The sequence below is a fragment of the Dreissena polymorpha genome, chromosome 3 (genome assembly GCF_020536995.1).
Source record: "Dreissena polymorpha isolate Duluth1 chromosome 3, UMN_Dpol_1.0, whole genome shotgun sequence".
Lineage (NCBI taxonomy): Eukaryota > Metazoa > Mollusca > Bivalvia > Myida > Dreissenidae > Dreissena > Dreissena polymorpha.
This window is the reverse complement of record NC_068357.1, coordinates 45,716,323-45,733,387: the sequence shown is the minus strand read 5'-3', so window position 1 is coordinate 45,733,387 and position 17,065 is coordinate 45,716,323. Positions and strand designations below refer to the sequence as shown.

At 35.0% G+C, this 17,065-nt stretch overlaps 1 protein-coding gene and 1 non-coding gene across 2 annotated transcripts in view; both read left to right on the top strand.

Moving 5' to 3' along the window:
* LOC127873973 (actin-3-like) overlaps positions 1–16,086 on the top strand; it is a 37,271-nt gene extending 21,185 nt beyond the window's left edge. The window contains exon 3 of the mRNA XM_052418077.1: positions 15,346–16,086. Coding sequence (XP_052274037.1) covers positions 15,346–16,082 — 737 coding nt within the window. The 3' untranslated portion in view covers positions 16,083–16,086. The remainder of the gene's footprint in view (positions 1–15,345) is intronic.
* Positions 5,111–5,182, top strand: Trnaa-ugc (transfer RNA alanine (anticodon UGC)). The gene has a single exon. It is a non-coding gene; the product is annotated as a tRNA-Ala (tRNA).
* Positions 16,087–17,065: the final 979 nt, after the last annotated feature.

The following is a 17,065-nucleotide window of genomic DNA, read 5'->3' as shown; positions in this document are numbered from 1 at the left end:
CATATGCTCTTAAATCAAAGTGCTTCCACCAATAACTTTGAAACTTCATATGTACATTCAACTTGATGAGTTCTACACACCACACCCATTTTTGGGTCACTGGGTTAAAGGTCAAGACCACTGTGACCTCTAAATATATATATATATAAATCTAACAATCTTTTATTTATTTAATACTGCACCCGCAGCCGAGCTTTGGCACCCGTTATGTGGTGCTCTTGTTTTTAAAGCACTAGTCTGTTTAGGCTAGTTGCCTTGCAAAATTACTATCAATCGGCACGTTTAACAGGCACATGTCTTGTTAAACACATAAAGCACATTTAAAATGCTAGAAACTGTACAGAACTTTGGTTTTTTATGATAAAATAGCACTATGTTTATATATATGCTTAGTCTATGACTATTAATTAGTATGTCTGGTATATAAAATTGTGGGTTTTGTGGATATCTGTAATATGGGGATACATTATTGCTGCTTTGTTGTTTAAACATAAATAATCAATTATCCAGGGTGTAAACTTGTGTGTCTGTGTTTGTTTTAAATTCTTTTTCAGCATTTATATACTTAATGACGTTATTGGAATGTAGGGCATGAGAGTCACATGAACATGTTTGGTTTAATTTCGTAAGGCTAGTTAAATTTTATGATACAAAAACTTTTAGAACCAAAACCAGCTCATGAAGCATTGAAGTCTTATTGTCCCCTACCGGTTTCACCGGAGGGGACTTATGGTTTGCACTCCGTCTGTCAGTCTGTCTGTCTGTCAGTCCGTCACACTTTTCTGGATCCTGCGATAACTTTAAAAGTTCTTAATATTTTTTCATGAAACTTGCAACATGGATAGATGGCAATATGGACATCATGCACGTCATTTCATTTTGTTCTTACGTCAAAAATTGTGGTTGCTATGGCAACCAAAAAAAATAATCTGAAAATGGTTGAATTTCTGACAATGGTGGAGCCGGTAGGGGATCATATTGCTTGGCAATAGCCTTGTTATTAATGGTTTGTGTTATTTTCAACAACCACACATGCATGATACATGAAATATCTGTATGTTTTGTCTAATACATATCTTTTTGGAATAAATACAATTTAAACTGTTAAATTATTTACTTGCAGTGACATGTCAAGCATGAAGACGCAGCTTCACATAAACCCAGAACAAATGCTTAATGAGTCCAGAACCAGAAATGACATTCATCGGGACATAAACAAAAATTTGGACGAAGAACTCGTGCCCAACTCGTGTCTTTAAAAAAAAGAAATAATTCAACGTTCAATTATTTCCAGAAATCTTAATCTGTATTTACTGATATGACATGATGTGAATATTGTACTCTCTAAATATTATAAATAACTCTTAATAAATATGAATGTTCTGTATGTTTTATTCATTGAATACACATGCAATTGCAACTGTTATAAAACAAGAGATATGTTTGTCAGAAACACAATGCCCCCTTTTGCGCCACTTTGAAATAAAATGTCAATATATAATTTGGCAGGTTTAGAAATTATCTCCCTTTTAAAGCTTATTACTTCCCTTGGATTTTTTTTTTACTTTTGACCTTGAATATTTGACCTTTCACCGCTCAAAATGTGCAGCTTTATGATGTACATATGCATGCCAAATATCAAGCTGCTATTTTCAATATTCAAAAAGTTATGACCAAACTTTTACGACGGTTAAAGTTTCAGGAAAGAAAATACAATGATTTTTTACCTTTGACCTTGAAGGATGACCTTGACCGTGACTTTTTACCACTCAAAATGTGCAACTTCATGAGATACACATGTATGCCAAATATGAAGTTGCTATCTTCAATATTGCAAAAGTTATAAAACTTTAATCAAGGTTAAAGTTTTGGGACAGAATGACAGACAGGCCAAAAACAATATACCCCCGATCATTCGATCAGGGGGCATAAAAACAAGTAAATGTTATAATCATAAATATGTTTATAAAATTACTAAACAAATTGCACCGGTAACTAACAGTTTTAACATAAATAATAGTTTTTAGGTAACTAAAGACTTGATTCTTTAACAAAGCATCATATCAAGGATGTCCTTCAGTATGGCAAGCGGTTCGGCGCATAATCCCAAGAAACTAGGTTTCTTATGAGAACCTAGGTTCTCAGAATGAGAACCTAGGTTTTCAAATGAGAACCTAGGTTTTCATGAGAACCAAGGTTCTCATTTGAAAACCTAGGTTCTCATGAGAAACCTAGTTTCTTGCGGTTCAACGCATAATCCCAAGAAACAAGGTTTCTCATGAGAACCTAGGTTCTCAGAATGAGAACCTAGGTTCTCGCTTGAAGATTGCACATTGCTTCAAGAACCCAAGTTTTCAAATGAGAACCTAGGTTTGATTAACCAATCGCATTTTGTTATTTTGCTGAAATGACATTGCAACGTCAAATGATGTCACGAAATGTAAACAACATTCGGGATTTATCATTATGTTTGCGTAAATGTTTATTTAATTTGCTCATGTAAAAGCATGTGATAAAAAAATCTGACACTCGTCATTTCATAAAAGGCGAGCTTACTAACAAAATTCCTGGACGAGTTTAATAAAATATGGTATGATATGACAACTCGTGCCAGGTCCTATATATAACTATCACTTTACGACATTTTCAATCAGCTGCTGCCTCTTATTGACTGCTGCTCTCTTTACTAGTGCGTTATTTGTAACCGCAGGATCCATCATGTCCAAAACTTCTACCTCTATCAGCGGAATGAATAATTCCAAGCACAGGCTGTGCAGGCGCATGCAAATTTTTGCTGTTTCACAGCACTCATTTGACTTGGAAAGGCAGGCATCCACCAGTGCGATGCAGGCATCTAAAAAAAGTCTTTTTTTAACATAGCACCAGAAGTCTTAAAAATTGCCCTCCTGAAAAAATCAAAAAACAATTTTCTATATTTTAATTGACAAAATTGTGCTGTTTCCCGAAGTATCATAAATATGTAGTACTAGGCCATCTTGACACAGCATCAATGAACCATAAAGAAGAGTTAATGTGTTACTTAAGACAATTTTTCAAGATATAACTGATAGCTGCATTTGCTTAAGCATAAAAGAATAGAAGCTTGATTACACAGTGCTCATGGTGTCAGTTTGTGGTAGTTAATGTTATTTGTGCATGTACATACAATAAATTAATTATTATTTTTATGTAAAAGATGATAAGCATTACGCTTAGTTCAATCAGTTATGGTATTTCTCAGCTTTATTATCAAATTTTATTATAAGGTGATGAATCATAACACTGCATTTACATTTACCTCATGTTGGCATCAATGACAGCTGCCCAGTAATGTTAAAGGGATCTTTTCACGCTTTGGTAAATTGACAAAATTGAAAAAAGTTGTTTCAGATTCGTAAGTTTTCGTTTTAGTTATGATATTTGTGAGGAAACAGTAATACTGAACATTAACCATGCTCTAATATAGCCATTATATGCATCTTTTGACGATTTTAAAACCTAAAAATTATAAAGCGTTGCAACGCGAAACGATTGAATAATTTGGAGAGTTCTGTTTTTGTCGTTAAATTTTGTGAAACTACGAAGATTGCTTATATAAGGTATAAAATACGTCCAAAATGTGTACTCGGCGGAATAGCTCAGTAGGCTAAAGCGTTTTTACTTCAGGACTCTGGCAGGACTCCAGGGGTCACTGGTTCGAAACCTGCTCCGGGCAATGTTCTTTTCCTTTTTTAATCTTTTTTCTTGATTTTTTACTGGAGCTTTTACGATCCAATGTTTACATTTATCAATATAAAGCATTTAATGAATAAGTTAAAAAAAATGCCAAAATCTGTGAAAAGGCCCCTTTAATAAACCCTTTCCTGCACACATCAGCTTCTTCAGATTCAGCTGGTTTTATAATTAGATTTACAGTCCCGTCTACTGCTCCACCTATATTTGGCAGCCAACATTTCCAGAAAAATTCCAGCTTCAAAAGCAGAAAAGCTGGTTCTTGTGGAAATCTGAAAATATCAATACATTTTTAATCAACTGAGTATAACAATTGGAAATACAATAAATACATGTATAATATAATGGACATTAACCCAATTTTGTTTTTACAACAAAAGATTATTCTAAATATTAAAGCTCTAACACGGAAGTCTATTCTAAATCTTGTAGTATTAGCCTAGGTAAAGATCTAAATGAGGATCTATTCAAAATTGGTCATTGTCGACTCAGGTACTACTTACAATACATGTAACCAAGGTACATTTAAGTATACTTAAATGTACCCAGGGTACAGAAAATATACTGAAACAGTCCGCACAGGCTACTCAGTGACGACTTAACGCCTTAACTGGATTTAAGTTAAAAAGACTCGTAAACGCAAAATACGCAATGCGGAAAGCAGTTGCAATAAACCCCTTTTTCCCAGAGCAAAGCCACGCCAGGTAAACCAACTAATGAATCCTCAATAGGGATACGCTTAAAATCATAAGTTGTACTTCCGGAGATGAATAAATTGAAAGGAAAACTGTCAAAATGGAGACTTAGAAGGTGAGTCGTTTTGATTTTTCAAATAATATATATTAAATTTTCAATGAATAATGTTTGTGATGTCGGATAGCAGTGGGCTTTTTGGGAGAACAGGTTTCCAAGTAGAGCATATATGTTAAATATCAAAACGACTCACCTATTTAGGCTCTATTTTGTTAGTTTGCCTGTGATTGTATGAATCCCCGGAAGTAAAAGTTATGGTTTTAAGCGCATCCCTAGTGGGGATTCATAAGTTGGTTTACCTGGCTTGGAGGCTCATATTTCATGACACAGGTGTACGATAAATCTGACAATATCAAGGGCAAATATAAAGCAAAGCAGTTGTCTCCCTTCAGGGTCTTGATACTATTTGAACCTCGTGCTTGAAAAACCTGGACTTGATACACGTGCGCTAAGTGTTATCCCAGAGCCTTTAAAGTCCTCACAGGCTAATCAGGGACGACACTTTCTGTTTTTTTTGTAGTTTATCGTTTAAAGGAAGACTCTTCTTAAAAAAATCAGGTTAAGCCGGATAGTGCGGACTGAATACACAAATCTGGGGCGACACTTTACGCAAATGATTATGTGTGGGGATGTAGCTCAGTGGTAGAGCGCTCGCTTTGCATGTGATAGGCCCGGGGTTCAATCCCCGGCATCTCCAGTAGCTTTTTCAAAAATAGACCCACGACGTTTGTAAAACAGCCTGTATTGAGTGGTTTTTCATGCATTTCACACACTCATACACGTTTTTCTGATTATGAAGAGAACACGTGTTCGAACGTGTGAAAAACATTACCCGTGTCGTACATTTTCTTCTTGTTAATGTGCGTCTTATCGAAATACTTTCGATTGTCAAAGTATCTAGTAGTTTAAACACCTTCGATCGATCATGCTTTGTAGAAAAGCAATCACAGAGTATGTAAGCAATCATAGGTTATGTAAAGAACAAGTTATGGACCTTTATCGCTTATGATTACGTGTATACTAAATTGATCTGAAGACTTGTGTTCTTTAAAATTATCGTTTCTGTCATACAATACAGTTTTCTCGAGTGTGAGTTGTTCCAATGTTTATTTGACATCAGTATGGGGATGTTGCTCAGTGGTAGAGCGCTCGCATCGCAAGTGAGAGGCCCGGGTTCAATTCCCCGTATCTCCATTACTTTTCTTACCAGTTTCTGCCAAGATATACATACCCAGACCCCCTTCAACAAAATATATAAATAATAAAATAAGTGCATAAATAATGAAAGAAGTAAATAATACAAACGTTAATATAGATGTGTACCAGTAGCAACACCACCAGATGTACTAATTAAAACAATTTACTTACCCATGTCCTGTAATTAGCTCGGCTGTTTTTGGAGAAAATCCGAGGTACTGTCATAGCCTCCTCGTCGTTCGCCGTCCGGGCGTCGTGCTAAAACCTTTACATTGGCTCTAAAATTAAAGTGCTTCCACCTATAACTTTGAAACTTCATATGTACATGCACCTTGATGAGTTCTACATGCCACACCCATTTTTTGGTCACTAGGTCAAAGGTCAGTCAAGGTCACTGTGACCTCTAATATAAAACTTTAACTTTGCCTCTAACATCATAGTGCTTCCACCTACAACTTTGAAACTTCATATGTACATGCACCTTGATGACTTTTACATGCCGCCACACCCATTTTTGGGTCACTAGGTCAAAGGTCAATGTCACTGTGACCTCTAATATAAAACTTTCACTTTGCCTCTAACATCACAGTACTTCCACCTACAACTTTGAAACTATATATATGCATGCACATTGATGAGTTCTACACGCCACACCCATTTTTGGGTCACTAGGTCAAAGGTCAGGGTCACTGTGACCTCTTATATAAAACTTTACATTTGCCTCTAACATCATAGTGCTTCCACCTACAACTTTGAAACTTCAAATGTACATGCACCTTGATGACTTCTACACGACACACCCATTTTTGGGTCACTAGGTCAAAGGTCAAGGTAACTGTGACCTCTAAAAAAATTCTGACAAGCTTTTGCAGCCGAGCGTGGCATCCGTTATGCGGTGCTCTTGTTTTACATTTCTTATTAATACTAACGCCACGATATAACCTTCCCACAACTTCAACATGTACATTGTATAGTAGATATACGACAATTCATTATCGTGTTTTTCATATAATGTTTTTATTGTATATGTGTTTCTGATATATAATGATATATTATGATGTTTACGTGTTGATTTGTCAGTTGCGTGGATTTGACGGAATTGACCGGGCAATTTTATTGTTAAAATTGTTATATTAACATATATACAAAACATGTAAATATGGAGATGTAGCTCAGTGGTAGAGCGCTCGCTTTGCATGTGATAGGCCCCGGGTTCAACACCCGGCACAAAAGGTTAAAGGGTAAAGGTGCGGTTTATAGTCTGCTTCGATATGCAACTTCAGCCGACTTCGACATTAACCCCCCGATCACTGGAATTTAAGTCGTCCGTTTACATATGGCGCACAAGGCAGCCACGGCTCATTGACTTATTTTTCTCACAGGTACCCATTTAAACACCTGGGTGGAAAGGAGCAAGCGTGGGATTAAATTTTTGCTCAGAAAAATCCAGTGCCCTGGGTTGGATACGAACCAGGGACCTTCCGATCACTAGACCAGCATCCTACCACTAAACCACTGTCCCCATAATGATTATGTGTGGGCATCTCCAGTTGCTTTTGCACATAAAGATCCCCAGGTCGTTAATCAACATTATGTATTCGATTCATGTCAGCTGTGGCAGACCGGCACGGGTACTAAACCGTTAACGCTACTGAGGAACTTCTTTTGAGCTGTATCCAGCTGCCTTTGCGTATGACTTAATTCTACCGTCTGCTTGTATTTCAGCTTTGACATTGATTTTCTGCGCTTAGAGCCTGTATCTGTGGACGTTGACGCGACATTGTGGTTACCTGCAGAACTGGCGGGTGTTTGTAAACATTCAGCACTAATTTCTGTTGATCGCTTTCTTGAAATGTTATGACGTTGCTCCCATTTCTTTCTTTGTAACCGCTTTCCACGCTCGCTTAAGTGACCTATCAATTTCTACTTGAAAACAGCAAGATATAAAGTATAAGTATAAAGGTAAAGTAGAGAGGTGTATAGATCACGTAAGGATCAATAGTAGTGTAAAGGTCATGTAACGATCAATAGCTATGTAAAGGTCAAACATCGATCAATAGATATGTAAAAATCTTTCAAGAATCAATGGAGGTTTAAAGGTCATGTAAGGATCAATGGAGGTGTAAAGATCATGTAAAGATCAATTGAGGTGTAAAGATCATGTAAGGATCAATAGAAATGTAATGGTCATGTAACGATCAATAATCTAGGTGTAAAGGTCAAGCAACTATCAATAGAGGTGTAAATGTCTATAAACAGGCTAAGGTTATGTAAAAGGTTAAAATTATTTGCCTCGGGACCAACGAATCATTACCAATAACTGACTTTTGACAAACAGACTTGTCTAGATCTATACTTGATTATATTTCATGTATGTACATTTCAATGCATAAATTAATGTATCTCATAGTCATATTATCATATAGCTAATAGCAGCATATTGGTCACTGATCAGAGCCTCGAGATATGGCAAAATTATTTATGCAATCTTTATAAAACAGAGGAGATGTTGCAATATCCAAAAGTTCATTTTTGAAAAATAACTAAAACTTTCTTATCTCTTAATGAAATATTTAAGTGAGACCACTCATTTTCTTAGTTAGATCATTGTCCATGCATTGAACACGAAAATATATATGACTTATATGTGTAAGTCTTGTTATACATGTACACAAATAAAACCTTTTGCAGATAATTATAGTATGGAAATAACTCCCAATAAGGATATATATTGCAATAAAAGGTCACATTAGAAAGAAACACATACATCTTTCCCCGTACAATGCAATTTGGCTACCCCGCCAAATTAAAAATCAATTTTATATGTTATAGAACCACGTCGAAATAAAGTTTCTTTTTTAAAAGTACTGAAAATGCATGGTTTATCTTTGTATAAACCAACACTTTTGATTTCCATGATTTTATTACACAAATTTATTCTTAAAAATGCAGGAAAAGAAAACATACATTTTTTTGAAAATGACATGTAAATGTGGATAATAACAGTAACAAACATGTTGCTAGTTAAGCAGAATGGTGAAATACGATGCTTCCTGTCTTGTACAAATTGAAGTACTTGGTAATCCCATTCCAAAAACCCGATAAATATACGTAAGCAAGTTATATATGGTAAACATGTAAGATATGATATGCGGTATTTTCACAAACACGTGTATGAGGTCTAGTATATTTAATGTTTGTTTTTAGTCGGATACAGGTGTTCAGTAGCAGAGAAAGCGATTTGCTTTTTCATTAGTACATGATGACATATTAAATTATGTCACATTTTACATGTAGTATCTTATTGACACATCAATTGTCTAATAATTTAAATTCTGTACCATTTTTATACAGCCGATAGAAATAATGCAGGTTTGTGTGTATTTGTAAAAGTGGCAGTTCGGAGATTAATCGAGTTTACTGTTCCGTCATTAATGTCTAGTTTATTGGCACTGTAAAACGAAGGGAAGAGAAAAACTTATTTTTGTAATTCTATCTTAGACCGAACTAATAAAATTACTCATATCACTTGTTATCATGCTCATATATCGTTTTAATTAATTGTGTTATATATACTTGTTTTGTATGCGACGTGTTTGGTCAAAAATACTGACTTACTTTAAAAGGGCTTTAACGGCGCTGATGGATTGTTTGAATTTAGGGTATCCGTCACTGTGTAGCCTGCATAGAACATTGTTCAATCATGCAAAACACTGCACAATAAACAGAACAGAACAGAACAGAATATTTATTTTGACTTAAGCATAACAAGGTTATCGCCGTATACAAATGCATGTTAAATTTACAGACATGCGTGCTGAATATAAATAATTACAATGTTCAAATTGCATACATCAATTAATAAATCACTTATCACTGGAGAGTGAGAGTGTTCTAAATTACAAGTAATAATGTGACATGGAATACATATATAGGTATCAATACATGTGATACATCCATGGTTAACAAACAACATGCAACAAGCATACTCAATTGTTAGTATAAGTTATAGTTCTTCTTAACATATCATGTGATAATAAACAAATTGTTATCTCTTTTTTGAAACATGTTATACAATATATGGCTAATTTTCTAAGTGTCGTGTTCTTACTACTATTTAGGAGTTTAATAAATTTGAACATACTAGGTCGCTTGTAATAGAATTTTGGAATATATTTGATTCTTTCTTCTATGTATTGCGGACATATTAGTATGAAATAGTACTCATCTTCGATATCGTTACAGTTACACATGGGGCATATTCTTTCGTTCCTGTCAATATTATGATGTCTGCCTGTTTCAATGAACAAGTTATGGGATGAGAGACGCATTTTGGCAATAATCCTATTATGTTTTTTATTTTCAATTATATCTAAATACGGCGAACTTTCGAATGCAGGTTTTGATTCTTTATACATATTTAACGACGATGAAGAATCAATTTTAGTCCTCAATTCAGCTACATACTGATCTCGCAATCTTATTTTTAATAAAGGGATGAATTTGTCGATGTTTATAGATTCAGTGAATAACCATACATCTCCAAATCCTGAGTGGTTAAGTATATCGCGCACTTTTGATGACCAATTCACTGTATTATGTCTATTAGCAATTTCTGATCTTTGCATATTTATAACAGTGTGTAGAATACAGTTAATTTGCTTTGTTTGATATAGTTTTAGAAAATATTTGACAATTCTTAAATAACGTCCAATGATTAAAGGGAAACGACCAACTTCCGCATACAATGACAATGAATTAGTTGACATCTTTACACTTAATAATCTTTTACAAAATTTCCTGTGAACACGTTCAATATTATTGGCAGTTATAAACCCACATACTTCACAATTATAATTCAAAATTGACACAACATATGAATCGAATAACTTGAACATGATATTTATTAGGACTTCCATCTCTTTTGTTATAGAGAACAATCTATTCATTGCTCTTGTCGCTTTACCATACAAGGTGTTTGTAGCTGGTAAGTATGATGCGCCACTAGATAGGACGATACCTAAATAATTAAAGTTACTGACTATTTCAATTTCATTGCCTTTGAATGTCCATTTATAATTTTTGTTCGAGACACCACCCTTTCGAAAAACCATTATCTTTGTTTTAGCAACATTGACAGTTAAGTTCCACTTATTACAATATATTTCTAGGTTGACTAAAGATTCCTGTAAGCCTTCTTTGGTTTCGGAGAAAATAACTGCATCGTCCGCAAATAGGAGTAAATAAACCGATAATTGATCAAATTTTATACCAGCGTTTAATCCGTTTTGAAGACTGAATTCTATATCATTCACGAAAAGTGAGAACATGATCGGCGATGTTATTTCTCCTTGCAAAAGGCCAACGTTGCTACTAAATAAGTCAGAAAGGGAACTCATGTGTTTAACTTGGAGTTTCACCTCATTGTACGTCGAACGAATAATAGACATTAACTTGCCATCAACTCCTAATCGAATCATTTTATACCAGAGCTGACCCATATTTATGACGTCATATGCTTTCCGGTAATCGATGTAACAACAGAAGAGATTATTTTTATTCTGTAGCTGTTTCTCGATTAAAGCATTGAGAATAAAAATTGCGTCGACTGTGCTACAATTCGGTTTAAAACCAAATTGTGCATCCGTTATAATATCATATAATTCTGCCCAAGATTTTAGACGTTTATTTGTAATCCAGGTAAAGAGTTTAGCAAAGCAGCTTATCAGTGTGATGCCGCTGTAATTGTTAGGGTCGGAAACAACTCTGCGTTTATAAATTGGTAGAATCACTCCGAACGACCAGCTTTTTGGGAATATTTTAATATCTAAAATGTTATTAAATAATATTTCTAAAGGTCTGGCTATAAAATCGATTGTTTCTTTGAAATATTCGTAGATAATATAATAAAGTGTGTATGTTTGTTTTGACCTGTGACCTATTTTACTATGCTAATTATGCAATTCTAAGACTAACGAACACACAAGACCATGTGCAATAACAAAATGAATAATTCATGCGACAAATATTGTTTGACCAAAAAGTGGGGTATATTGCAATACTTAAATCTATGTACCCTATAAATTATGCATGAAATTGAAAAAATCATTTTTAAAAACACACTTGTCAAGTCTATTAAATTGTAATCATCACTATGTAATTGCAGTTTGATTACTTCATGGAAAGTATTGCTATTGTGATTTTTTTTAAATATTTAATTCATTCAGTAGAATATTGATTCATGAGTCTGACACTTTAATGTGAGTATACATATTTCCAAAATAATTAACTTCAGTAACTTAATAAACATGCATGCATATTCAAAATTGCTCCCAATGCTAATTGAATGCAATACGTTCATTATATCCAATTGAAACAGGATATGTTTGTCTTGTCTACAAAGACTTTTATCTTATTTACCATACCACATAATTATTGTGTTGAAATTTTGGTTATTGCTATAATGAATACTGATTTTTTATGCGTTAACTTCATTTTACGAAAAAAGTTTGCAAAATATTTGTTAATTTCGAGTTTTATTTTACTTTTTAAAAGTTTCCGCTTAAAAACTTGAGTTAGGATTTCAACTCATATTAATAATGGTGTATAATAATCGGGTTAAAAATAAAATGTAATAAACAGAAAAATGCTATATGTACATAGTCAACAAACTGACACAGGTATTGCTTGAACAGTGCTCAAATACTTTTCTAGCACAATATTAAATCTTTGAATTTTTCAAATTTCTTTCATCAGTTGCTGTATAATTGTCTGGCTAAAATAATATTAAGGGGTGTTGCGGAAGTTTATTTTACCGAGGGTATATTTATAGGAAGACCGATGATGCTGTTATTACAACTCAATATTTTTGTTATCAGTATCATCAAAATGACCGAGTTGGTTCAGAATACAATTGTCAGTGGTTCGATCCCAGGTGGGGTTAACTTTGTTTTTTAACTTTTTTTTCTTTCTTTCATTTTATTCTTATTTTAAACTGGAGCTCTTTAGTCCTGTTGTTTACATTTATCAATTTAAAGCATTTAATCACAAACTTCAAAACATGCCGAAATCTGTGAACAAGTACATGTAAGTTATTAATGATTAAGGTCAAATTTGATACTGTATGGTCTTATGTTTGTGATTAAATATTATTTTTTATTAATGCTTTTGGTAAGCTGTTGTGATCCAAGTTAAGATTGTAAAAAATTTCTAATGTTTATGCATATTTCTAACAATCTATGTACTGGTACTTTGGTTTTGCCTAATTGCTGTATTTGATGAAATTTGTCGTAGACGGTAGGGATTGTTAAAACAAAAAATCTCTGTTAAAAGTGCGGTGACCCCCTTTTTTATTTATGTTTTATGATGGCAATACGTAGATGAACTTATTTGAGCAGTGTTGCAGAATTCTATTAGACAGAAAAAAATTAAATTCTATTTATGTGGTTACAATAGTAAAAAATGAAGTTTTTTGGGGTGACATAAAAATTATAAAAAATAAATTTCTTAAAATTTATCTTGTGAACTCCATTGTATTGGTTGTTTGTGGTTTAATTAAACGGTATATGATGTATATTTGGCTTATATAATATCTACATGTTGCCAATTTCATAGGTTATTAATTACTTTTACGCAATTAGATATTTTTCAGTTTTATTGAAAAAGTACATGTTATATAATGGTGAATAAAATAAAAAAAAGACCGGTGACCCTATGTTTTTATTTCATTTTTCATATAGTATTTGTATATTCATCTTAAATATAAATTTTAGACAAAATCTATTAGATGGAAAAAATCAGCAAAACTGCAACAACACCCCTTAATTGAAATAAGTTGTGCAAACCAGGTGCTTCAAATAATATGGTAAGCGTTTTTTTTTTGTACTTTGAGGTCTGTTATTACAAAGTCCGTTATAAAAGCATATCGCATGACTAGGTTAAGTTATTCCAATTGTGTCTTATCATGTTACCGTTGCTTTAAGTATGTAATTTGATGAAGCACATTTCCTCCATTTTATACGATTTGCATTTTAATACCATATTCGTGTAAATTTGTTGTAATATCATTCAGTTTTGGTTGTTTATATATAATCAAGTTAATAGAGTAACTTTTTTTATTTTAATTTGAAAAAAAAAAATTACCCGCATATAGCATTTTTGTTTATACAGTGCTATTATCAATTTCAACAACACACTATTTGTATTATTCATTTAAAAACAAACCTGCCAATACAGACACATTTATCCTTCAACAACTGTGCGCTTTCAAGAATGACAATCACGAAATACCAATGTGACAATATACCTATAGATGGTCTTCTGTTTAATGAAATAAAAAACACACACTTTTGTTGGCATTATAATGTTACTGTTGAGACGTTTAAAGTATTGCCTAATATCTGATTTTCCTTAAACAATATTTTTTAAATCGTCATTTACGCTCAACTGGTGGTATTTAAGCTTACAAAATACAATTATACCAAGAACTAAATATGATACAGGACAAATTATATTACAGTGTATTTAGAGCGGAAAGCACGCTTATCTTCAGTTAGTATTATGTGTATTGCACATTGCAATTATTAAGCTAGTTTACATGGGTTAACCTTTATAAACAGTAGCAATGATATTGGCATAAGCTTGTAAGACGTAATCAGCGTGAAATGTTATGCCAATTAGTAAACAACATAGTACAAGTACACTGTCTCTTTCTGAGTAACCTTATACATATGGCAGGTTATACAAGACCATGTGCAATCAACAAAAAACAATAACTCATCCGACACTTTTTTGACAAACAAAGTGGGGGCATAATTGCAATAATTTAATTATATGTACCTTATGGAGTTGTATGACGATATATATAGTTTAAAAAAATAGAAACTGGATCACACACATTGGCATCCGGGAAATGACACACCACTACGTAGCTCGAGCGGACGTATATAGTAATAAAATACCCCTTAGCGGTGCGCTCTCTACGTTGGAACTCGTACTTGATAGGTCGCGTTTACGTGCTCTGAAAGAACAAAAAACAACACAAAATGGATGATAGTGATTTTCCACCTATAGTCTTGGACAATGGTTCCGGTATGTGCAAGGCAGGATTCGCCGGTGACGACGCTCCCCGTGCCGTCTTCCCCTCTATCGTCGGCAGACCGCGTCATCAGGTTAGTTGATTTAATGTGATCGTGTAAATGTGGGTTCAATTAAATGAATACCATTATTTGAATATCACATATAAACGGACATCCGTCAGTCAACATATAAGGTAATATGGCGAAAGATATTGTGACTGAATGTATTAGCATCGCAATTAAAATTTGATTCTGTCGCCATGTTAGCAATTTAAAACAATTGAACTTGCCTATTAGTAAATGTCATTCTTTCAACAGGGTGTGATGGTGGGTATGGGTCTGAAGGACTGCTACGTGGGGGATGAGGCCCAAAGCAAGAGAGGTATCCTCACCCTCAAGTACCCCATCGAGCACGGTATCGTCTCTAACTGGGACGATATGGAGAAGATCTGGCATCACACCTTCTACAATGAGCTCCGTGTGGCGCCGGAGGAGCACACAGTCCTGTTGACCGAGGCCCCGCTCAATCCCAAGGCAAACAGAGAAAAGATGACCCAGATCATGTTCGAGACCTTCAACTGCCCAGCTATGTACGTCGCTATACAGGCTGTGTTGTCCCTGTACGCCTCCGGTCGTACCACCGGTATTGTCACGGACTCTGGTGATGGTGTGTCCCACACTGTACCCATTTATGAAGGTTACGCCCTACTTCACGCCATTCTGAGGTTGGATCTTGCTGGGAGAGATCTTACAGATTACATGATGAAAATCCTCACCGAGCGTGGCTATTCTTTTACTACAACGGCCGAGCGTGAAATCGTCAGAGATATCAAGGAGAAGCTCTGCTATGTCGCGCTCGACTTCGAACAGGAAATGCGAACTGCAGCATCGTCCAGCTCACTCGAGAAGAGCTACGAACTTCCTGACGGTCAGGTAATCACAATTGGCAACGAGCGTTTCCGTTGTCCAGAGGCCATGTTCCAGCCATCTTTCTTAGGCATGGAATCTGCCGGTATCCACGAGACCACGTACCACAGTATCATGAAGTGCGACGTCGACATCCGTAAGGACCTCTACGCCAACATTGTTATTTCGGGAGGTTCCACGATGTTTCCCGGAATCGCCGACCGGATGCAGAAGGAAATCACCGCCCTGGCACCACCAACCATGAAGATCAAGATCATCGCTCCACCAGAGCGTAAATACTCTGTCTGGATTGGTGGCTCCATCCTGGCCTCCCTGTCCTCATTCCAGCAGATGTGGATCAGCAAGCAGGAGTACGACGAAGCTGGCCCATCCATCGTCCACCGGAAGTGCTTCTAAATGCCGTCAATACACTGTGTTAAAAACTGCACATATTTAAAACAGCACGGAACTTACGCACTACTTATTAAGTAAACACTTTGTTAAACATATACAATTTAAGTTTGTTTTGTAATGATGCTGGGTCTTTTTTTCTTACACGAACAGCCTTGTTCCATCTGAGCCTTTATTCATATTTGTTATCGCCGTTTTCAACCGTACTCTTGCGACTCGTTAGGGCAAGAAACATTTGCCGTTTAGTATTAACTGCTTACCTTGCAGATTGTTCATTGTTATCAAATAATGCTTGTGTTATTACTAATTCATACTAATAAAAATTGTTTTAATGGAGTGTCTTTATGACTAAGTGACGATCGATTGGTAATGTCGGCTCAGGAACTGTTAAACAGAACCCGGGTGCTCTGTAATATACAACAAAGTACCCGGGGTACAAAAATTATACTAAAATGTACCCGGAGTATATCCGGGTACCTTAAAAGGTATTTTCCGTAGCCGGGGTATCTTTAACTTGTACCTGAACACAACAAGGAACACTTGAGCCATAGTAACTCTGTTGTTGCGGCAATCTACTGATGTAGTTCTAGCACACCTTAACGGAAATATGTTCGTTATTCAATGAGTCCGAAAAGCGAGAAAATACTATTTGTAATCAAAGTTTCATTACATACATGTTAATTGCTATATTCCTATATCCACCAAAAATACTGCCATTTTCTGCAATGCCTATTGCAACGGGCGAATGATTTCTGAAAAAGTAGGTATGTGTGTTAATTACAAAATGTGTATAGGGATACCAATCGCTCAGTGTATTTTTAGAGTGCGTAAAAATAAAAGTATACATTTTAAAATAGTGCACGTTGTTGAATGCACCATTTGCTTTCCCATAAGTGTCCACCCGCCATTAGGTAAGTGGATATAACATGATAAACTATGTTTACTCTGAAATAATGCATAGCATAACTTTAAACTGGTACTGACAATTG